Raw genomic sequence first — 20,766 nt, 5'->3', positions numbered from 1 at the left:
ACGAGAATATTCAACCCACGCTATTGCTCCCCAGCAACGGCACTAGAAATAGGTCTTGATAACCCACAAGTATAGGGGATCAATTGTAGCTTTTCGATAAATAAGAGTGTCGAACCCAATGAGGGGCTAAAGGTAGGATTTATATTCCCTTCAAGTTCTATCGACCACCGATACAACTCTATGCACACTTAACGTTTGCTTTACCTAGAACAAGTATGAAACTATTTTGTAGGTGTAGGGATAAGTTTGCAAGGATAACACTAGAGGTACTTAGCGAGAATAAATCTACGAGTAATTTGCAAGATCATAAAAGTTAGTTGTTTAGTAGAAAGCTTTTTGTAACACAAGATAAGGATTTTGTCCTTGGGCAGTCGATAACTAGACCGGTAATCATTATTGCAATTTTATATGAGGGAGAGCATGAGCTAACATATTTTCCATACTTGGATCATATGCACTTATGATTGGAACTCTAGCAAGCATCCACAACTACTAAAGATCATTAAGGTAAAGCCCAACCATAGCATTAAGTATCAAACCCTCTTTACTCCCATACGTAACAACTTCCTTACTCGGGTATGTGTTTCAGTCACTCACGCCACCCACTATAAGCGAATCATGAATGTATTGCAACACCCTACAACGGGAATCCCACATGCTTGCGCGACACGGAGGGCACCATAGGACATCACCAAAAAAACATACAACTCAAACCAATCACGATCATCAATCAACCCATAGGACAAAATGAATCTGCTCAAACATCATATGATAGCAACAAAATATTGGATAATAATATGTGGCATGAAGCACCATGTTCAAGTAAAGATTACAACAGGGAGAAGAGGTGTTACACCACTGCATGGAGGGCGAGAGAGTTGGTGATGACGGCGGTGAAGTTGTTGGTGTAGATCATCGTCACGATGATTGCAACATTCAGTTGCCACCGGGAGAGGGGGGAGAGAGCCCCCTCCTCCTCCTCCTTCTTCTTCCTTGGCCTCCCCCTAGATGGGAGGAGAGTTCCCCCTCTGGCCCATGGACGCCATGGCAGTGGAGGGGCAGGAGCCCCTCCGAGATTGGATCTCTCTCTCTCTCTCTCTCTGTTCTATTCTTTTTTGCGTTCCTGTTTTCTGGTCCTTCACCAGTTTTTAAATTCCTGGAGATCCATAAACCGATTGGGCTGAAATTTTAACATGATTTTTATCCGGATATTAGCTTTCTTGGGGCCGAAGAAGGGCACCAACCGCCTTACAGGGGCGCCACAAGCCTGACAAGCGCGCCTGGGGTAGGAGGCGCGCCCCTCGAGATTGTGGGCCCCTCGGGCATCGTCTTGCGTTGATTCTTTTTCCCCCAAACACATATATTCCAAAATAAATCTCCGTCAAGTTTTATCATGTTTGGAGTTCGTTTGATATGGATATTCCGCGAAACAAAAAACATGCAACAAACAGGAATTGACACTGGGCACTGAATCAATATGTTAGTCCTAAAAATAATATAAAATGTTACTAAAAGTATATGGAAGTTGTAGAATATTGGCATGACATGATAAAAAATTATAGATACGACAGAGACGTATCAACCGCTAAAGGGCCCAGAGTTACAAAGGGCCTCATAGGGGCGAAAGACGTTATGGGCCATACATGGGCCGGAAGTTACAACAGGCTGGAATCATATTAGACGGCCCACATGATACTGCTGGGCCTAATTCGGATAGGCCATAACGGGTCGTGAGTTAGCGGGCTGTAAATGGGCTATATGAGACTAGGCCGTTAACGGGTTTTCTGTGGCCGCCCGCTACCTTTTGACCAAGTCAAACAGTCTGGCCTTTTAACCTAAATGGGTCGATGTTGGGCCGAGCAACGTGTTGACGTATCATAGACTTGTCCTGTCCATTCACTAGATGACATCTATCCCAATGAGAAGCTGGCACGTGTTTCCTTCGGCCAATGAGAATTTTACACGTGGAAAATCGCCACTGGTCGTTGTTGTTAATGGGTTATCGGATCCAAAACCTGACCCGATAACTCAACGACAACCCGTTACGGTGGATGTCATATGTCGGTTACCCTTAACGAAAACACTTCCATGATGCGACATTTATCATCACGGAAGTGGACACTTTCGTGATGATAATTTCAGTATTGTCATGGAACACTTCTACGACAACACATGTATGACTATCTTGATTCTGTCATAAAATTGTCATGGATGTACATGCATGACAGAAAACGTGAACTACTGTGACAAACACGTATCATCACAGAAGTGTTTTTTTGTAATGAAGTCATGTTCATGGAGATGCTAAACCGATAGTATGGACTCAGGGATGGAGATCACCGAGTCGAACAGACCCACTTTGAGACGTAGCGAGATATTGTCATCTGTTAGTCTCAAGTACAATGTCTATGCCATGTTCTAGACCTGAGGTCCTCGCATGTCCTCGGGATGAGGATTGACTCACTTAAGGTTTATCAAACGCTACTTCATAATTGGTAGCTATAAAGGTAGCTTCTGGATGAGTCGCGAGACATGCCGCGAGACATGGTTGACCAAGATGGGATTTGCCCCTCCTATACAGAGAGATATTCTCTGGGCCCTCTCGAGTGACCAGGTTTGGAAAAGCATGGCCATGCGACTTGTGTTAAGTGTTAACCTGGTTCGGGAATCTGTATCACGGTTTTGAGAAGAGATGTCGAGCTACCACAAGGGTGACAGTACTCGCCTTGAGCTCGACAACATATATCATGAGGCAAAAGGGAATGTTGCATATGACACATTGTCGAGCTTCGTCAAATGACTTTACGCACATATGGGAGTTGGCACATTCTGCTAGGAGCCACTACAAACTATCGACTCTGGTCATGTCCGTGTGTACATGAACCTATAGGGTCGCACACTTAAGGGGTTGCAACCCATTCGGATTGGATCCGAGTGGAAAATGGATGTAGACTCCTAGTGGGCTGAAGTGTTGAGCCCACCTCAAAGGTCTATATAAAGGGGAGTGGGTGCACCACTTAGGCTTGATATTTTTCCACCCTGGAGAGCTTCCGTCGCAACTCCCCACGCCCATGTCGTGTGACGGGACCTAGCAGTCCGCTGCCTGACGTTGCACCTCACACGTGTGGATACCTTGGAGGCATCACACTTGCGGTGCTCGAACGAACCGTTCGAGGGATCCATGAGGTACCGTTCGCGGGAGATCGGCGACGCGAGGAGGAGACGCCCCGGGAGATCGACTACACATATCACCAACTCTACTTCGACTGTTGTGACTACGTGTCTAGTGGTAAGCCCGATCTCGTGATCTATTTCCAGCAGCATGATCTTGGGTGTGTGGTAGATTTCTTTTATTTGGCGCTAGCGTAGCGTACAACATGTTCGACACCCATGACTCCCTTTAACAAGTCTGAGTCAAACGCTACATCTATATTCAACTTAGCAGGTGATAAGAGAAGTGACGACAACACAATTTCACCTGACTGGTCTTCTTGGCAAGCTTTGTGAATCACATCTTCAATTCCCATGCGGAGCCAGACTGATCATGCTTTTGGGTATTGAGATAACAAATATGTGATGTCTTCGGCACCCATATTATATGCAGGGCATTGACCCGATACCTTCATATGTCTGTTTTCCAAAGCATAATGCCATCTAAAGGATGCCATTAGAAAATTTTAACTTTGGTTTGGCACTTGAGGCTCGAAATCTTGCCCCATATGGGATTACTAGTTGCTGAACCCCTCCCATCACCACGGTTAAGTTTGCACCCAATTGGTAGAACCGTTCTACATAGTATGCCAATTTGACTATAAAATTTTTATTATTTGTGAGGTTTCAAGCCACGAAATCATCCGTGTCATATGACGGCAGTGGCAACGCCAAAGATGCGTTGTGCATCAATAGGCCAAAAATATTAGTGAACTAGTTCTTGATCCTATTGCCTAGTCACGGACTCAATAAACTCACTTACCTTGGATAGCAAGTTCCCCCTCGACGGGTAATCACTTTCCTCACTGGTGACTTAGGTATCAAAGAATCTTTGTCATGCATTGATTTTACTTCCATCACCCACTCTCTAAAATATGGCCATGTTTTAAGGTATTCACTCCTGCCATAACGCTCTGCCAGGTATAAGAAATTTGAAACCTGTTTCCTTAAACTAGCCGCAAAAGATCACTATCCCAGTAACACTTAGCATGCAAGACACATGCACATGGTGATTTATATCGACAAGCCTACACACTTGTTTGGCAAACGTTGCAAGATTGAAACAAGCCCAGACGACCATCTTTCTTTGGCACACACATTTTTCACCATGCAAACCGGTGCATCCTCTTTTGGTTGTCACTGTTTCCTCGCCGGCAATGTAACATCACGTCTGTTATTCCTTTGTAAATTTGTTTATGAATTTTAAAGACAAACATTCCTATGATGGTATATCCTGCACAACTGACTTAAGAAGATCTTTGCCGCCAGCAGAAAGCTGCCTTTCCTTCCACTGCTTTTGCATAACACAATCAATTAAGAATTAGAAACAACCACTTTTATCTAGGGCTCATTCGGTTTGGAGGAAATCAAAACGTAGGAATTAGGAGTAGTATAGGAATATGATAGGATGACACTTGCCATCCTAAGGAATTGACTTGCCTCGTTCCTACGCGTAAAATGAGCTTTGAGTGGATGTGTAGTTTCCTCCAAAACACGGGAAATGAGTAGTATTCCTACGAAATTCCTGCACGCATTTCCTACAAATCGAATGCATACATAGGAAATTTTCCTCTGGAATCCTTATTCCTATGTTTTTCCTACGAAAATCCTCCAAACCGAATGAGGCCCTAATGGGCAAACACTTGTTTGACAAAACTTCTGTCATGATATACGTAACGTGGAAATTTCTTCCCTTCTCTGCACATGTGTATTTGGGCCGTAAAATACTAGATTTTCCACACTAACTTTGTGATCGGATGCAACACAATAGAAATCTAGTATCAACTTCAAACACTCAAGACTCAACACTTTGAGCATTACCTTTATCAAAATTAGAGTCATCTACATCCGTGACACAAGAGGTTTTAACTTTCATCAAAATTAGTGAAGCGACTTATTAAATGCAAAATCATATAAAATTATCCTATATCCTTGTATATACTTAAGAGAATCATCCTCACAAACTTATTTATCTCAATGTGTAATCATGTCACCTCATTATATACAATCATAAGATGAGATAAGACCCACCTTAACATGCAACCGTGCAAGAAAAAAAGAAATAACCACAACATTCAACCATGCATGAGAAATGTTTTTATTCAGTTATTCTACTTATATTAAATAACTATTGTTACAACTATACATAATCAAATATTACAAGCCATATAGTTTTTATTTTGATTCTTATGTTATCAACCCAAATTTTTATATCTTTCAATTCTCGCAGCACCGCACGGGATATTATGTACTACTCCCTTTCATCTATAAACCCTTTTTATATTTCTTTATACAGGGAGTAGTAGTTTTTCACGAGGGTGACCCTATTAAAACCTTTTACATAGAGAACCCTTGCAAAATCCAATATTCGTATTCTGGGGAGGCTGGCTTGGGGAACCAAATGTAACCCTTGTACACCCAAATCCCTCCCACAGCACCGTCCCGGGGTCCGTCGCCGCCGAAACCCCTCCCCTCTTCTTCCTCCTCCTCCTCCTCCACCACCACCACCACCACCACCGCCACCAAAGCGCTCCTGCCATCTCGAAGCGTGGCAACTAGTTTGTCTCGCGATCTCCCTCCCCAACCCCTTGTCCTGCTGCTGGGCTGGTGTGGTCGGGACGCGACTCCGTTTGCTGGTAAGGAAGCCCTAGCTTGTTCGTACTTTTGTGCGGGCGAGGAACAGCCGAATCAAACTAGACAAATCCCCTTTTAAGGATCGATGAGACGTTCGGGTGCACCCGCCCATGTTTTTCGATGCAGATTTTCCTCAACGAATGCTACTTTTGTTTAGATCCCTAATCAATACCAAGTCATACTAGCTGTTTTATATATATTCAAGTAAACAAGTCGGGGATTCGTCCAACGGAACCCCGTTTCCCCTGTTAAGTCCGACACTAGATATAGATTTCAGTTCTCCTTAGTGGATGCCGCCTTATGTGCACTAGATACATACTTGGTCCTTTTCATGTATATATGTTCACTGGCTTCACTGCCGCTGATGGCTTGATAGATTGCTTTATTGCTTTCGCATTTGTGAATTACTCCCTCCGTAAAGCATCGGTGTTGATGTGCGGATCATTGTTTATACTTACTTTTGATCTGCACCCTCTTTGTTTGCCTCTTGTGGGTGTGTTACCTCAATGTCAACATTACTCTTAGGGCATGTCTAGCTGCCAGTATTTTGCGTAGACGTTTGGTACATGACTATTGTTTTTTTTTGGCTGGTGGTACCAAGCAATATCCAGCTTTTCATATAATGTAATTCACTAGTGTTGTTACTTTGACTCTTGGCATGTCGTTTCTACTCAGCCCGGTAACGTAGTTGGCTAGCTTCCTAACCCTCTTTCTGTTTCAGCTTTATAGTTTTGTTTGTTACTTTGATTCATTTAGTATGTTGTTTCTGTTCAGGTTAGTAAGCCTCGATTAGTCGCATTAATTTAAGATGGAAATAGTTTAACTTCAGATCTAAGAATTTGTCTGTTGCTGGTGATACTCAAATTCACTCGGTGTGTCGTTTGTGCTATTATTTGTCACTAGCACAAATGCCCGTGCGTTGCAGCGGGGGAGGAATTTGACATGTCCACTTAAATGTCCATCAGCGCGGTATGATAACATCTGAATGGTGCCATGCAGCTGTGACACACACGCCGAACTCTAATATAAATGCATATATCGGTAAAAATTGCTCAAATAACAGGCATAAAAAGTTGAATTAATATATCTTTAAACATCAACTTGGCAGCCTATTTGCATGCAGCAGGATTTGCCTTATTTAGGATTTAACCCTTTCTATCATCGTTCCTTGGTCATGTAGGCATGTGTGAGTTTCCTCTGGCTAGTTTCCTAGCAAATCGTTCTTCTAATTTAACTTCCTACTAATAAGAGGATTTAATGGGTCCTCTCTCCCATCGTCCCATGCATAGAGAATGGAATTTATTTTTCGTTCTTCTAATTTATTTCTTTCTTTCTTGCCGAATATATTTCTTTCTTCTAATTCTTTCCCTTCGTGCTCAAGGGCTCATAATAGCGGGATCTATTCTTTCTTTAAATCTTTTCCTCCCTTCCTTCACACAAGAAATTTATTCCTATATTTAATCCCACAGACGGCAACCCACTCCTTGAGGCGGCTTATTTATTTTATTTCATAGGCATATATAAATTGATGTGATAAGTTATAGGAAAGCGAGGTGGGACTATTCAATAACTGAGTATCTCCTGACTGTACTGCTGGGCCGGGCAATGGGTGAGGCCCAATAGACATCAGCCTGCGCGCTCGAAGAAAAAAAAACAGCAATTGAGAAAAACGGGTGAACTGACCAAAAAACTGGAGAAACACGCCTTCCGTTTTTTTAATAAAGTAGGTACAGACTATTTATAGGCATGGGTGGTCCAAGCATCTCTCCAGCCGGGCTTTTGCCAGCTGTGCAACACTAGATTTTCATAAAAAAAAGGTGGCATCCTGAGCACTTTGACTTGTGGTTTGCCCAGAGTTTAAAAAGTTCTGGTGTCCGCTACTGTTTATATAGGACCAATGAAATTTCAGTGTTAATGTTGTAGTCCTTCACTATTTGCATGGTTAGCATGGCAATTTTCAGCTTAAACAATATGTTTGATCATTATCAGTATCTTTGTTTCATCATGCATTTCTTCTGTGGAGATTAGCTATGTACTTTGCTAATTCTACCTACATTGATTACCTGCCATATGCCTGTCTGTTTTCTACCCTGTATAGTGGAAGCACATGTTGTATATGTGAACTGCTTATCATGCTAGCACATTAGGGATTTAGGGATACTGTTATGTAACTTGGTTATTTGGCAACATAACACCTGCTGAACTTCAAAGCTAACTGAATACGAGCCTAATGCATCATGCGCTGCACTGTATGTGTCACTCTTCTTATGGCTGTTAATCAGGCCATAGAGAGCCGGCAACAGAATTAGACATCCTCTATACTCTTTGCTTGGAGTCTGACCTACTGTTACTGAAGTAGCATTACCTTTTTAGTTCAGTTGGCCCTGATATTTTCTTATATAACTATGCAACAGTGTAGGTTCTTTATTAATTCTTACTGTGGTTTAAGATCGAGTCAGCTGTCAAGCTACTTTGGCTGCTAAGAGATAATCTACCAGATGTCTGTCTCTTGGACATGAAAATATTCATCTATCTAATTAGTTATGGCACGTTATGGTATAGGCATGTGTTCTATATCTCTACTGTATCGTGCTAGCATATTAGGGATTTGCGGGTACTCTTTGGTAACTTGGTTCATTAGCAAGCTTTGCCTTGTTCTGAACAAAGCAGCTACCGCACTTGATAGCTGAAAAATAAGCATGGCATATGGACCCACATGCAATACTTTAGGTGGCTTGCCTTTTATGGCTGTCCATCAAGCATTGATCATGGAGAGTGGTGACAATTAGATTACCCCTATATTCTTTGTCCTGATCCAGTATGGCTGTAAGCAGCTACACCTTTCGTATTTAGTTGACTTCTAATATTTGACTTGCTATTGTTAAAAAGACGACCCATTTCTTCAGCATTGTGCATCATTGACTAATCATTTTGTTTCTTTTTATCATGTTGTGTATGTGGTGGTGCCATGTGTTGATTACTTGTCTTCCTGTGAATGAAATTTTGTATTTGCTTCCTTTAGTAAAAGAGAATAATTGACATTTTTGTGTCCTCATTGGATTTCTGGCTTTAGCTCATACGTTTGAATGCATAACTTATGAAATTAGCATATGTGCAGGCATCAGAACCCTTACTGGATAGAAGTTAGTGAGGCCGGACAATGGGTTTCGATAATGAATGTATTCTGAATATACAAACTCTTCCTGGTGAATATTTTTGCCCTGTTTGTCGGACGCTCATATACCCCAACGAAGCTCTGCAAGCTCAGTGCACACATCTCTACTGCAAACCTTGCTTGGCTTATGTAGCAGCAACCACACAAGCCTGCCCTTATGATGGTTACTTAGTGACGGAAGCTGATTCCAAGGTATAGCCTCTTCTTAAGGGAGTGATTTGTGCACCGTACAGTGAGTTTAGTGTATTTGGAAGTAGAACCCTCTTTGTTATAACCTGCTTTCAAATATGCAGCCTCTGGTGGATTCAAATAAATCACTTGCTGAGACAATTGGTAAAGTTACAGTACAATGCCTGTACAACAAGAGTGGTTGCCAATGGCAAGGAAACCTGTCTGAATGCAACACACATGGTACCGCTTGTGCCTATGGGAACTCGCCTGTTGTTTGTAACCGTTGTGGTACTCAGATTGTACATCGTCAAGTGCAAGAACATGCTCAGCTTTGTCCTGTATGTACATCATGTCTCAAAGTGATTTGTTCTACAAGTCAACTATTTCTCTATGCATTAATATTTTTGTACCGTTTTGTGTCTTTGCAGGGCATGCAACCCCAAACACAACAGGCTGACGGTAGTCTGACACAGTCATCAGCTGCAACGACCCAGGCAGTCACCCAAGATCCTTCTGCAGTTTCCTCTGTGGCGCTTGTAGCAGCTCCTACAGCTGGAGCTGTTACAGCTTCTGCACTGGCAACTGGTTCAGCTGGTGTGACCACAACAAGCACGGTTGCTGTGGCCCCTTTTGCAGGGGCACCTACTTATGCTACTCAAGGTCAAGCAGTTGCACCACAAATTCAATCAGCCGAGCAGTACCAGCAGCAGCTCCAGTACCACCAGTACTACCAGCAGCATTACCCTGGCTACAATCCCTACACCCAGCAGTATCAACAGTATGGCCAATACCAACAGTACACACAACCTCAAACGCAAGTGGCACCACAGAATGTTGCTCAAGTGCCTGCACAACCTGCTCCATATGCTCAGCCTCAATTCCTGCAGCCGCCACAGCCCCAACACATAGTGCCAAACCAGTCCCAGAATCCTCAACTCCAAGCACCAGCTGTTCAGCCACAGCCTCAGCAGAATCCACCATTGCATTCAGCGCCTCAAATTCCACAGATGCAACCACAAGGTGATGTACAACCTATAGCCCATACCCAAGTTTGTAATCAGCCATTTGCAATGCCTGCAACTCAAGCAATAGCCTCCCAGGTGCAGCCATATGTGCAACCTCATCCTCCACATCAACAGCAGGCTGTTGCCCAGCAACAACCGCAAATGCAGTACCCACCTCAGCAGCAACATCCTCAATCTCAGATGCAGCACCAGCATCCACAAGTGCGGCAGCAATCGTACCCACAACCTCATGTCTATCATCAGCCTCATCCAGTTGCACAATCTCAGAACCCTTCAGTACATGCGGTAGCAGGTCATCAATCATATTCGCAGCCTCAGCCAGCACATCAGATGGCACATGGTGCTGCAATCCAGCACCCTGTACATGCATCTCACCAACAGTTAGTTGGTCCTCAGCATCCTGCACTTGTACACCCTCCTCAGGGTCAATTTCCGTTGCAAGGTCAACAACCATCCATGCTGGCTCCTCAAGGTACTCAGCATACACCACAACATCAGCAACATGGGCATCAGGCTCAGCGGCCACCAATGCATCCCAGCATCCCTTCGCAGGCACCACCACAAGGATTTCCTCTTAACACACCTGTTCCTTCACAAACAAGTCAATCATACCAACAAGGAATGCACTCATCACAACAACAGATTCATCCTCAACCTTTCCAGCCCCATGGTCCACAATATATGCAGCAGCAGCATGTTCCAACCTCGACTAGCAGGTCTACGAGTTATGTTGCAACACCGCATCAGTTCCAAGAATCAGGAAAGTCAGAAAGTGCAGCTAATGCTAGTGGCAATGCTGAAGTAGGCGATAATACAAATGGAGGCAGTGAATATTCTGGCATAAAGCCAGAATATCTGGGTGATAAAAATGTGAATGGGGAGCAGAATGATTTTAGTAATATCAGAAAAAATGCGGTACAAACTGGCATTGCATTGGGCGTTGCAGATGGTTTAGACAAAGGCAAAGGAAAGGATGAGTCTGGTGGCCAGGAAAGTAATTCACAGTCTGAAGCTTCAAATATATCCAATGATCTTGAGAAAGGAGGATCATTGCAGCAGGCATCACAGAAAAGCCAGGGAGCACTGGGTTCCTATGCGCCCCCAGGCATGGGCCGACAGCGTCCTTCTGGACCTGATACCATGCTTACTCAGCATATGCTCCATCCTCCTGTGCCATGTACGCAAGCCCAGAAGAATCAAATGAGGCCACCTAGTCATAGTTTTCCAGAAAATGTCCGGCCTACAGTGCAGCAACAACTATATGGTGTATATCAATCTGAAATGGCACCAAGGGTGTTTGCACCAAACCTTCCGCGGCCTGCACCCACCATACCTGATGATGGCATGATTCGACCACCCATGGCTGGACCCTTGCCTGGACTTCATGACACAACTATGCCTCCTTTTGCTCCAGAAAATGTTGGCCGACCACATCCTGTTGGTAATTCTCTTGAATCAAATGCAAACACTTTTGAGTTTTCCGTTTTAGGGACACTTGAGTTTTCTTTATTGTAAGCATCTTGACCAAAACTTCCTTCTGTTCAGGAATGAGAAATGGTGTCGGCGGAGAGCAACTAGGAAATTCCAGGGCTTTCCATGAAGAAGGGTTCAATACTTCACGGGAACATTTCAGGTCGTTGGGGCCACCATATCCTGGCAGATACAATGTCAACCCTAAAGATATTGAAGAGAATATGAAGCAATTTCCAGGGCCAACTCATCTTGATGATGACAGTTTTCAGAGAGGCCCAAGGCCTTTTGATGGTTTCGATTCATTACCAGGAAGGCCTCCATTCCCAAACAAGCCAGGCCCATATCCTATAGGCTTCCCTGAAGATTTGTCAAGGAAGCCCCATTCAATTGTTGGTCATCCTGACTTTGTGTCACCTGGTGCAGAATTTGGCCATCACAGGGTTGATGGAATGCCTAGAAACCCAGGTAAGGATTATAAGTTGATTCAAGGCTTGATTTGAAACTTCATCTTCAGCAAGTCTTCATGGGTTTAATGAATGAAGAGGAGCTTACTTGATACTTTTCACAATTTTTCAATGGCTCTGTAATGGCTTCAAATGGTTTTCAGGTTCATTTGTTCAAGGGATGACAGCTGGTCCCGGAGGTCTTCGTAAGGACCAACTAGGCCCTGGCAACCTTCCAGGGAGTAGACAGCATGATTTTGACAATCTAGGGTTCCCTCATACACATTTCCACCCCGCTGATATTTTTCTTCCAAGAAATCTTCATGGTTCTGAACCCCTTGGGCATGGTCAATTGCATGGAATTGAACCTTCTGGCCACCGGTTCCAAGGACACGTACATCCAGATGATCCAAATTTTGATGACTATTCTCGACATGGTTTTCCACAAGAATCTGGCCGCTTCAGTTCGGTGGGTTATGGATGTTGAATTTATAAATTTATTTTCGTTTTTGTGTTTATTTCTGATGCATTATGAGTTTCTATATGCTATATACTTGATGTAGGAGTACCTATTAATCATTGAACTGCTGTTGTATTGTCCAGGGTGGTTTCTTCAGTAGTGGAGAAGTTGGTTGGTGCCGGATATGCATGTTTAACTGTGGGAGTGCAGAGGACCTTGGTCTACATGTGCATACAAGAGAACATCAGCAGCATGCAATGGACATTGTTCTGAAAATGAAGCATGATGTCGCGAAGCGACAGAAAATGTGAGTATATTTTTGCACTAATTTGAATTAGAACATCCTAGGTGAAACATTTCCTTGATTTGCAACTCTCGCCCATTTCTCAGGAATCCTGGAGGCCCCAAGTCATTAAACAAAAAAGCAGCCATGAAGGGCAACTTCCATGGAAATAGGCGTTAGACCTCCTGTTACATAGTTCAGCATTCGATGAGATTTCAAGGTAGGTATGGTGGTTGCATTTCCCCCCTCAAGTGCGACGCTTAGTTCAGTAGTTCAGTTAGTTGCTTTGCCCCCTGTCCTTCGCCAGGTCGCTAGTGCTGTTTGGATCTATTTGCGACCACTCAACTGAGACCTGTTTGCATTTGGGTTAAGGTAGTTCTGCATGCTTGGAATGGAATATTTAGTAGCCCCAAACTTCTGTTATTATATTGTATTGCACACTATTCATGCTTTTATGGTACTTTTTGTTGCTATTTTGGATATTCAATTCCTGTATTCTGACTCTGAGGATGCTTCTATTTCTGAGCGTGCAGCCTTCCAGTTTTGCATGTGTGATAGTAGTTGATAATAATGTACTATCTCCATTTCATTTTGTAAGGTGCATGCTGGTCTAGCATGAGATTTAGGAAGCAATTAATAGTAGAGGAAATGACCATGTTAGCCATGGTGTTATTGTCTTGAAAATATGAGAAAATATTTCATAGCCATAGATGTGAAGTCATCCCTACATGAATCCCTCGTATTTTGAAAGGATATTGCAGAACACTGTTGGCCTTGTATTTTGAAATGGAAGGCGTACTTGACTTCCATGTATATCCACTAGGTAGACATGAGTTTTGTCGTTCTTACTGGGGCCTAAATATCACGTAGAATTGTTACACAAATGCTAAAAGGTAATACTGTATTTTGTAGAAACATAAGACTTCTGGTATATTTTATAATCTTTTAGGGCACTCCTGGTATGTAAAATTGTCACCAGTTTGCTTATGTTAAATTCTAGAAGATACCATCACCTTCTATTGAAATGAACCCTAAGATTATAGGCACTGCTCCAAATAAAGGCCATTGTGAAAACGCATTTGAAGGCCAGGCTGGTAGAAATGACAGCTTATATAGATATTGAATATGGTGTAGGGCGTTGTTTAGTAGAAATATGTGTACCCCCAGTCGACCACAGATTATAGCATGAAACATCTTAGGTTAAAACATTTAACAAGCATAGAATAGCCAATTTCCCCCTTTATGCTGCTTCCATGACCGATTGTTGGGAGTTGAATTTTTAGATTTTAGATGAATGATCTTTTAGATGCTTATTTTTCATTATATAAGTATGAATATAATTATCCGACTTGTATTGTTTATCTTGTAAACACTAAATGGTGGGGTGATTATTCGTGTACTACTGATTATTTTTTGGAACATTGATCCTAACTATAGGTATCATTTTTTATTCGTGAGATATATTAGCAATTTGCTAATTGGTAATCACTTATTGGAGAGCCTGCTACATTAATAATTGAAGTGTTGAATTCGCCATGTCACTTCGTTGATTGGTTGGCATGCAAATTCCGTAATTAGCAGACATGTGACATAATACAGATACCGGGTATTAACATGAATGCACGTTGGGGGTGGTCTAATTGAAAGGATTCACGCCTAACATTTGTGGGCATTGCAGCTCAAAGGCTAAAAAGAAAACAAAGGCGAAATCCTTATACTTGGTTTTGAGGTATATTCAGCTAGCTAGCTTGGTTATATGTAGAATTGTTGATACAAATACAAGAACAGTTATTTGTAGATAATTGCCCAGTTCTTAAAAATAGCGAGACATGTTCTTGGTCTGACTATCATAACTATGGGTGGAGAACGTCATTTTATTATAACTTATGGACACTAGGCGCCCTTAGTAGTATCATTTTAAGTTTTTGATATGATGGTCAACTATTGGCATACAATAAGTTTCCTTGGCAATAGCCTTTTCTGGATGTGCTTCATCCAATGTGAATATTGAATGATATGTTTTTGTTGTTGTCTGTTTGCTAAGCAGAAATTGACAAGTTTAAGAAATTCCATGCGAGGGCTCCATGTTCATACGATCATACTTGCATGCTTTCCTGAAGGCGGTAAGGATAGATATGCATTGAGCTTTTCTTACGAAGTGTTTTACATTTTCCACAGATTTGTGGCCAAGATATATAAACTGATCATGCCTGTCTCAATTTCTCAATTTCTTAAACAAATGCTATTTGATGTGTGTTGTGCTTTTAGATCTTTGTAGTTGTAGGACATGACATGATATTGCATGAAAATTGCACCTTAGTGTACTTGTAAAACTTGGCTTGGACTAGCTGATCGCATAGACACAGAAGTTTGTTATAGAGATTACCTTTATGAGTTTAGTGCTTGTTTTGGCAAGCATCTGAAATCACCTGTGTGTTTTATGGGGTTGTTATTAGTATCCAACAAGTCCTACTTATGTGGTATGTTTTGTCTAGAAAATTAACTTTATAGAAGTTAAGATGGGTTCTAAGGAAGCACGGCAAGCCACTATTGTGGTTGTGCATCATATGCCTAGCCACAAAGTTCAAACTTGCTTAAGTGGGGCAAAATTCGACAACAATTCTAATAGCCCCAACCCTCAAACCAAGTTGTTGTAAAGTATAGTTGAACTTTGTTTGACTTGCACTTGCATCTGCATGTGAGTTTGATAACAACTTATTTAAATAGGTTCAACGGCTATTTATGTGCAACTCTTTGTTGCCTTAAATTTCCCACTATTTAGTATCATCACATAAAATTATGGCGATCAACTACACACTATACTTTCATAGTTGTACGTTTGATGCAATGGTTTTCTGTTATTTTGTAATATTTGTGTCCCATATTAAAAAATATACAAATGACATGCATTTCGTTCAGTTTGGAAATGACCCAATATTCGTGAAAATATGTCTCTTTTGTTGTGTACGAAATCAGAAAACCTTAAAATTGCGAATAAAAGTCCAGTTGGAAACCCTCCTACTGGACTTTCATTTGCAATTGTCATAAGGCTACAATACATTTACAACTTAATGTTTTGTGGACGACCACATAACGTTTTGTGGTAGTTCTGCAAATTATATTTATGGATAATTTCAAAACTTAGCGCAACCAAGGAGCATGCTTTGCTTTTAGTGTCTAAGTGGTATGTGTTGCGACCACTTCCCTAAATTTATCATATCTTGTGCTACAACTTTTGAAGTATTTAGCACCCTACTGGGTATTCATAGTGAATGCGCTGAAAGCCTGAAAAACACTTCTAGTGTTGGTAAATGCAATGCTCTCGAATATCACCATCCCTGGCTAAAAATAATGTTGTGCCCCCTTGTTTTATCATCTGATGTATTACGTACAAATTTGTTTATGTAGCATTGTTACGACCACTAGTTTTTTTTCCTTCCTGGTATCTTTGTTGTACTGCTAAAAATTCGGCTATGAACTCCTTTGGAGTTATTTGTCAGACTTTGTAGCTAGGGATTATTGTGTTGTGAATTGTAAGAGCATCTGCAAGTTAGGTGAATATGGTGACCAAAAAAGAATTCTAGATATCGGAGAGAATTAGTGGAAAATCTTTTTTATTATCTTCTTGAACATCTAGCCTTACATAAAGCTTAGCTTCCTTCTATCTCTCTTTGTACGGTGCTTTTCCACTTGAAACAATTTGTATTTTTCATCAAATAAAATGATTTAAACATTATGGTCATGCATTACATAATTTTACAGATAATATTTGAAATTCGTCCAAATTGAACATAGTAGTTCTAAATGACACAAACATGACATAAGCTCAATTATAACCCAACTTAGATGGTTGTAAACTTGATACAATATAGATACTTCTTAACTAATCCAAAATAGACTTTTCTAATAAAGCAAACACGAGATAAACGAGCATCATTCTTGTTGGAGGGTGAAATCTCTACTAAGCCATCGATTCGGCGGCTAAACACCACACTACCGATTTGTTCTTCCATGGTCCTTCTCAGATTCAGGCGAGTTGACGTAGTGTTGCATTCTGTTAAACACTGATGGCAGTGCAGCGGTAGTGCTAAGGTAGGAAGGTCGGGCATGATGAGTCGCGAGATGTCTTGGCGGAGGAGCCGGGGTTACCTCCGAGGTTAAGCCATGATCTAAAAAGGAGGCATGACAAATCATAAATCAAATCTGTTGGAGCACCGTTTTAAATCTTTTCTCCTTTTTGGGATAGCGAACGGATTTACCAACTTGTTGGAGATGCTATGAGCACTTGCTCGAGCCTTAAACGAGCTTGGGCTGTTGGCTCGCTTGAACGCATAAAGCGCGTTAGATCCAGCTTTAACTGAGCCATGGCATGTACCGTCATTACTCAGCACTTTTTTTTGCCATGTACCGTCATTACTCAGCACTTTTTTTTGCGTCAATCTGTAAGATGTAATAGCATCTCCAATAAATGGTCCAAATGTAAAAATAACTAACTTTTGGACCATTTGGGGCAAAAAACGCTGCTAGACAGTCCATATGTAAAAAAATTTGGACCGTGGTCTTCTCGTGATGTAAAATGCAACACCTCGCGACATCACGAGATGCATCTGGTTCAAAACCAGCCGCCGCCCGCGAACGCCCAACCGCCATTTCATTTCTGTTCCCGCTCGCCTGCCCGTGACCTCTCGTCCGTCGTCGCCCCGCCGCCTTCACACCCCGCCGCTGCCCCGCCGCACGCCGCCTGCATCAGATCCGGCGCCGCCTCGCCCCTCGCTGCTGTTTCCACGCCGCCCCGCCGCGGATCCGGCCCCGCTGCCCGCCGCTGTTTCCACGCCGCGCGTCGCCCGCCCGCCCCGCCGACCACCGCCCCGCAGCTCCGCCACTGCCCCGCCAGCCACCGCCGCCTCGCACGCTGTCGCCGCCCCGCAGATCCGCCTCGCCCGGCTCCGTCCGCCACCGCCCTGCCCGCCACCGCCGCCCCGCAGCACCGCCTTGCCCGGCTCCGTCCGCCACCGCTCCGGTCGCACGCCGCTCCCGATGGCGCCGAAGAAGACGCCGAAGGGCAAGTCGGGCTTCTTCAGCGTGAGGCAGAAGCCCTCCGGCAACTAGGGTGTGGAGTTCTCCGACGCCGGAAGGCGTTGGTGGATCGACACGTACCCCTCCGCCCACGAGGCCGCGCGTGCCTACGACGTGGCGGTGTGGCGTGCCGAGAGGCCTCGGTTGCACCTCAACTTTCCAGAGATCGAGAGTCGGGCGGAAGCGGAGATGCTTGTGCCGTAGGGCATCAACATGAAGGAGATCACGACGAAGAAGAAGAAGACGAAGAAGCCGTCGGTTGTCGTCAGTGCTGGCGAGACAGATGAGGAGGCGATGGCGAGGTTTGCTCGGGAGCATCCGGAGTACGTCCAGGCCGAGATGGAGTACTACTGGAAGCGTGAGGCGGACCAGAAGAAGAAGGGGCCGAAGAAGGAGGATGAGGTCGGTCCCTCGACGGTGATCCCCATCGAGTCCTCTTCCGAGGAGGATTGGGCAGACTTCTCGGAGGAGGAGGAGGAGGAGGGGTGCGACGACCCGACGAAGGAGGAGTTCTGGGAGCAGTTCCGTAGCTCCGATGAGGAGTAGTTTATCTAGTAGTTTGAATAAGTAGTAGTTGAAGTTGATGTATGAAACTATGTTGAATTTGATGTTTGAACTATGTTGAATGGACTAGTAGTACTCCCTCCTTCCATCTATATAAGACCTAATGCGTTTTTCGAGGCTAATTTTGACCAAATGTTAGATTAATAATATATGACATGCAACTTACACAAAGCACATCGTCGAATTCGTATGTGAAAGGAACTTTCAATGATATAATTTTTACATTATGCATGTCATGTACTATTAATCTTATCAATAGTCAAAGGCGGTCTTGAAAAACGCATTAGGCCCTATATAGATGGAAAGATGGAGTATGTCGTTTTACATCTTCATTTTGGACCATCTATTGGAGTTGCTCTTTTGGACCATCAATTTGGATCATCTGTTGGAGTTGAGCTTTTTTCGGAGCTCCAAAACACACTTTTTGACGGCCCAAATTTCACATCTCCGTTTTAGACCGTCAAATTTTGGACCATCTATTGGAGATGCTCTAAGCGATGAACCGTGTGTTGCATGAGTAAGTGCAACTTCGCATCATGGCAGGAACACCAATGGCGAGGCTCGTCGAGTTATGCTTCTATGAAATTTGGTCGTGAGGATTCACACTTCCAGAACGCCTAACGAAGGGAGGGAATAGATGAATTGTTTCTTCCCACCACCTGCTCCAGTGACCTAGCGACAAAGGTGGTGGCCCCTTCACTCTTCTCCCCGATGAGACCGCGAGCCTCCTCTCCCTTCGTTTATCACTTCGGCGACGTGAGGGGGCGGGGACCGCATGGCTTTGGTATGATGGTGGTAGGTGTTAGAGTAAAACGAGATTGAAAGCGAAAGGACAATCAGTCCTGGTTTTCATTGATTCTCAAGTATATATACATATGGAAGAGGTGGGAAGAAGATGTGTCTGTTCGGAGGCATGCCTCCCTCTAGAACAGATGCCTGTTGGCAATAGAAAGAGAGAAGGGACGTGATTGTTCGAGGTTGGACACACCCATTTTCTAATGACTATTCATTAATTAATTCCCAACACTCACCCTTGTACAACATCGCTCCTTGAATGTTTCATCATTGAAAACATCTTGTACATTGATCTTCCATCTTGAGAATCTTCCGTATAATCTTAAGAGTCTCCCTCAAAAACCCACTGGGAAAAATATAAGGAGAATAGAGCAGATATGTTGTTAAAACTCCTTTAAACCCAATGGGAAAAATAATAAGGAGAAAACGTGCAACATATAATAATTATTGTCTCCTTGATAACTCATATGAGAAAATCTTTAAGAAAGGAGAAAACTCATTGGTGAGTTTGGAGAACAATAAATATGCTTTGTATACTTTCTTTTAAAAACCCCAGTGGGGAAAAATAGAAAGTATTGCATATGTCGCCTCGTTAAAACCTTTTATGAGAAACTTTGAGGGAAAGCTCATAAGGGAAAAGAGTGCGATCTGATATATCATTGAAAACTCCTTTAAAACCCAGTGGAAAAAATATAAGGAGAAAATGATATGACATATCATAATAATTGTCTCTTTTGACTCGATATGAGAAAATCCATAGAGTTTAGAGGACAATAAATATGTCGTGTATACTTTCCTAAAAACTCCAGTGGAGAAAACAGAAAGTATGACATATGATCTAATGTTGATATTACCTCATTAAAAACCTTGATGAGAACCTGTAAAAGTAAACTCATAAAGGGAAAAGGAGTATAATATGATGCTTTGAACAGGAGTAATTCAGGAAGATACTCCCCCCTGATACTTGCAAATCCTGAAGTCGTCGAATACCAATTCCATGAACATGTTCATGAAATGTTCAAGTTGGTAGAGACTTCATAGACAAATCAATGAGATTGTCACGTGATTTGATTTGCAAGATGAGGAATATAGTGATATTGCTTACTATGTAACCTGTTTGCATCCAGACAACACAAGCAACATTATCTTTGAGATAATGGTTGGTGGATGTAGCCACGAGGTCTGTTTCGAAGACCTTCATGGGATGGCTATCACACCTAGATGGAACACAAAGCTTGTCTATGATCTAGCATAGTAGGGATCTGATCAATGGATCCAATGATATTGGTGTCCAGATTTCTCTGAAACTGAAAGACTCAGACAAAATGTTTGATGCCTTGGAGATATCGAAAGATATTCTTGACTCCCAACCAATTGTGTTTGGTGGGTCCAATGGCACAAGGATATGGAACTTTGTGTCCCAATATCATTCCCATCAACTCATGGTTTTAATGGAT

The 20,766-nt window shown here is 42.8% G+C and overlaps 2 protein-coding genes across 2 annotated transcripts; both read left to right on the top strand.

Annotated features, from left to right (window-relative positions):
- The first annotated feature begins 5,593 nt into the window (after positions 1-5,593).
- On the top strand, positions 5,594-13,378 carry LOC123102989 (altered inheritance of mitochondria protein 3). The gene is made up of 8 exons (XM_044524471.1): positions 5,594-5,846; positions 8,963-9,211; positions 9,313-9,528; positions 9,619-11,656; positions 11,761-12,153; positions 12,296-12,600; positions 12,735-12,898; positions 12,982-13,378. The coding sequence occupies exons 2-8, from the start codon at positions 9,005-9,007 to the stop codon at positions 13,052-13,054; spliced, it is 3,396 nt and encodes a 1,131-aa protein (XP_044380406.1). The 5' UTR covers positions 5,594-5,846; positions 8,963-9,004; the 3' UTR covers positions 13,055-13,378.
- Positions 13,379-17,867: 4,489 nt separating this feature from the next.
- LOC123106813 (uncharacterized) lies at positions 17,868-18,586 on the top strand. Its single transcript, XM_044528855.1, has one exon. The coding sequence runs from the start codon at positions 18,164-18,166 to the stop codon at positions 18,494-18,496; it is 333 nt and encodes a 110-aa protein (XP_044384790.1). The 5' UTR covers positions 17,868-18,163; the 3' UTR covers positions 18,497-18,586.
- Positions 18,587-20,766: the final 2,180 nt, after the last annotated feature.

The sequence above is a fragment of the Triticum aestivum genome, chromosome 5A (genome assembly GCF_018294505.1).
Source record: "Triticum aestivum cultivar Chinese Spring chromosome 5A, IWGSC CS RefSeq v2.1, whole genome shotgun sequence".
Classification (NCBI taxonomy): Eukaryota; Viridiplantae; Streptophyta; class Magnoliopsida; order Poales; family Poaceae; genus Triticum; species Triticum aestivum.
Note: the sequence above shows the minus strand (reverse complement) of the source record. Positions and strands in the feature narration are given on the sequence as shown.

Bases quoted from the DNA above. Each gene is read 5' to 3' on its own strand.
- LOC123102989 (XM_044524471.1), top strand. From the start codon at position 9,005: ATGGGTTTCGATAATGAATGTATTCTGAATATACAAACTCTTCCTGGT. The intron at 11,657-11,760 runs GTAATTCTCTTG...CCTTCTGTTCAG, and splicing joins TGGCCGACCACATCCTGTTG to GAATGAGAAATGGTGTCGGC. The intron at 12,899-12,981 runs GTGAGTATATTT...CCCATTTCTCAG, and splicing joins GTCGCGAAGCGACAGAAAAT to GAATCCTGGAGGCCCCAAGT.
- LOC123106813 (XM_044528855.1), top strand. From the start codon at position 18,164: ATGAAGGAGATCACGACGAAGAAGAAGAAGACGAAGAAGCCGTCGGTT.